Source organism: Sinocyclocheilus rhinocerous, unplaced genomic scaffold, assembly GCF_001515625.1.
Source record: "Sinocyclocheilus rhinocerous isolate Xijiao unplaced genomic scaffold, SAMN03320098_v1.1 scaffold1982, whole genome shotgun sequence".
Classification (NCBI taxonomy): Eukaryota; Metazoa; Chordata; class Actinopteri; order Cypriniformes; family Cyprinidae; genus Sinocyclocheilus; species Sinocyclocheilus rhinocerous.
The window spans coordinates 254,971-257,044 of record NW_015651555.1 but is presented as its reverse complement, the minus strand read 5'-3'; the positions used below and the strand labels follow the sequence as shown (position 1 = coordinate 257,044).

Here is a 2,074-nt window from a genome sequence, read left to right as displayed (position 1 = left end):
ATTACTGCCACCTATCTCTCAAATGGACCATTGACACTCTATCTACAATCTCAATTAGGAGTGTCAATGGTCCATTTGAGAGATAGGTGGCAGTAATGCACTTATAAGTCTGCGATCCGCCGTGAAGCAAGAAGAAGAAGACGCGTCATGCGCCGGCTGTCGAGAACGCGCTCAGAACAGTTCGGACATTGCGGTGAATCAGAGGTAAAAAACGATATAAATACTGTTCAGTTTCTTGCACAGACCGATCGTTTCGTGTCTTTACACATCAATATATCGTCACGAGCCGCAGGGTTTAATTTGGTTTTGTTTGTGTATGTTTTTTTGACTCTCAAAGCCGTGATTCCCATTCACTTCCATTATATGATTGACAGACTGCAACGGTTTGAGTTAAAAATCTTCGTTTGTGTTCTATTGAAGAAACAAAGTCACCTACATCTTGGATGCCCTGGGGGTAAGCAGATAAACATCAAATTTTCATTTTTGGGTGAACTATCCCTTTAAGTTTAACACTCACCGGACAATGTTCCTCATCAGGAGGAAGAAGGCATCCTTGGCAGACGTACAGAAATTTTTACCATATATTGCCACCTGAAAAGAGAATATGCCTCAATAAGTTTCAGCAATTATGTTTTTGAGCCCTACAACACTAAACACACACTAATGATGCTCCCTAGCCAGCAACAATCCACAGAAGGTCAAAACATTATCAAGAGGGAAATGAAAATGTACCATAATATAGGCATTTCTGTTCAAAAACTTGATGCATTTCTCCAGACACCAGAAGCAGCACTTTAGGCAGCTGAGCAGGAATTTTGCACATTTATTCTGGGCACCTGGAGGAAGTAAATCAAGATTCAAATGCATATAACAGACAGAATGCAAAGGATGAAGTATTCCGTTATCATTTCATTATTCATTTCTCGTTGTCAGTCAGCATGTATTATTTGCCAAAAGTGGAACAGAATCAAGTTCAAAAGACATTTTAAAATAATGAAAAGAAACGGGGTGCATCTGAGCTGATATGATGCCTGATTCTTTCTACATTTTCTACGATTCTATGATTCTCTTTGTGTTTGATAGATTTTCTTCCTGACTTTATGGCATTTAAAAAATAATTTACTCAAAAATGAAAATGGTGTCATGTCCAAACCTGTATGACTGACTTTCATCAAGTGAAACACAAAATTTGATTTTCCACGTTGCTCTTTTCTGAACAAAACACCATAAATTGACTAGTGGCTTGGCAAGCACTAAAAAGAAAAAAACTGATGCCCAACCTCATTAGCTCTTGCTTTTTCATAACCAATCACAATACATTTTTCAGCATTGTTTTATTGTTGTTTTATCAATCATACTGGTTGTGATCAACATCAAGGTAAGAAAGATGACTGAATGTATATGAAATATTGGTCTATTTCTTGAATAAGTCCAGTGTATAAAAGTTAAAAGTGAAGGGGTACTAAATATTTTCCAAAGGCACATCTACTGAAGAAGAATGAAAACACTGAAGTAGTGAGACCTTTCAGCTTCTGATCCAGATACTCCAATATGACCCTGATGACCTGAACGATGGCAAGAATGAGGGAACCAAATGCCAGAGAGCCAGTGTGATACCTGAAAAATAAGTGAGCGATATAGAGCACACCAAAATGTAATGTTTTACGAGAAGGATTTTTGCGAAATGTGCTAAACACAGGCAACTATTTCTCTTGTCACACACCTGAGGGCCCGTCCTAAAGAGTTGAAGACAGGGTAAGCTGGGATGTCGTCAGGCTTTTTGAATATAATAGATGTTTATATTTTCTATCGAGCGTTCAAAATACAGAACTATTGAAATAGGCGTATCGTTTCCAAAACGCGCTGTACGCCGTAGACCAATCACAACAGACTGGACCATCTGACCAATCAGAGCAGAGCAGGCTCACGGAAAGGAGGGGTTTAGAGAGACTGAATCTTAGAACTGCTTCGAACGAATCGTTTGAGAATCGCTGGAAAATGAGGTGATATTAAATGCATATTTTGAGAAAACGAAAGCGTTTTTTTGACCTTGCATGCATGTAATCCTATTGTA

The 2,074-nt window shown here is 38.5% G+C and overlaps 1 protein-coding gene across 1 annotated transcript in view; it reads right to left on the bottom strand.

Moving 5' to 3' along the window:
* LOC107713074 (choline transporter-like protein 2) overlaps positions 1-2,074 on the bottom strand; it is a 27,176-nt gene that overhangs the window by 4,537 nt on the left and 20,565 nt on the right. Inside the window, exons 13-16 of the mRNA XM_016518497.1 lie at positions 1,724-1,787; positions 1,523-1,617; positions 733-836; positions 518-591 (exon numbers count right to left, since the gene is read on the bottom strand). Of these exons, the coding sequence (XP_016373983.1) occupies positions 518-591; positions 733-836; positions 1,523-1,617; positions 1,724-1,787 (337 nt within the window). The remainder of the gene's footprint in view (positions 1-517; positions 592-732; positions 837-1,522; positions 1,618-1,723; positions 1,788-2,074) is intronic.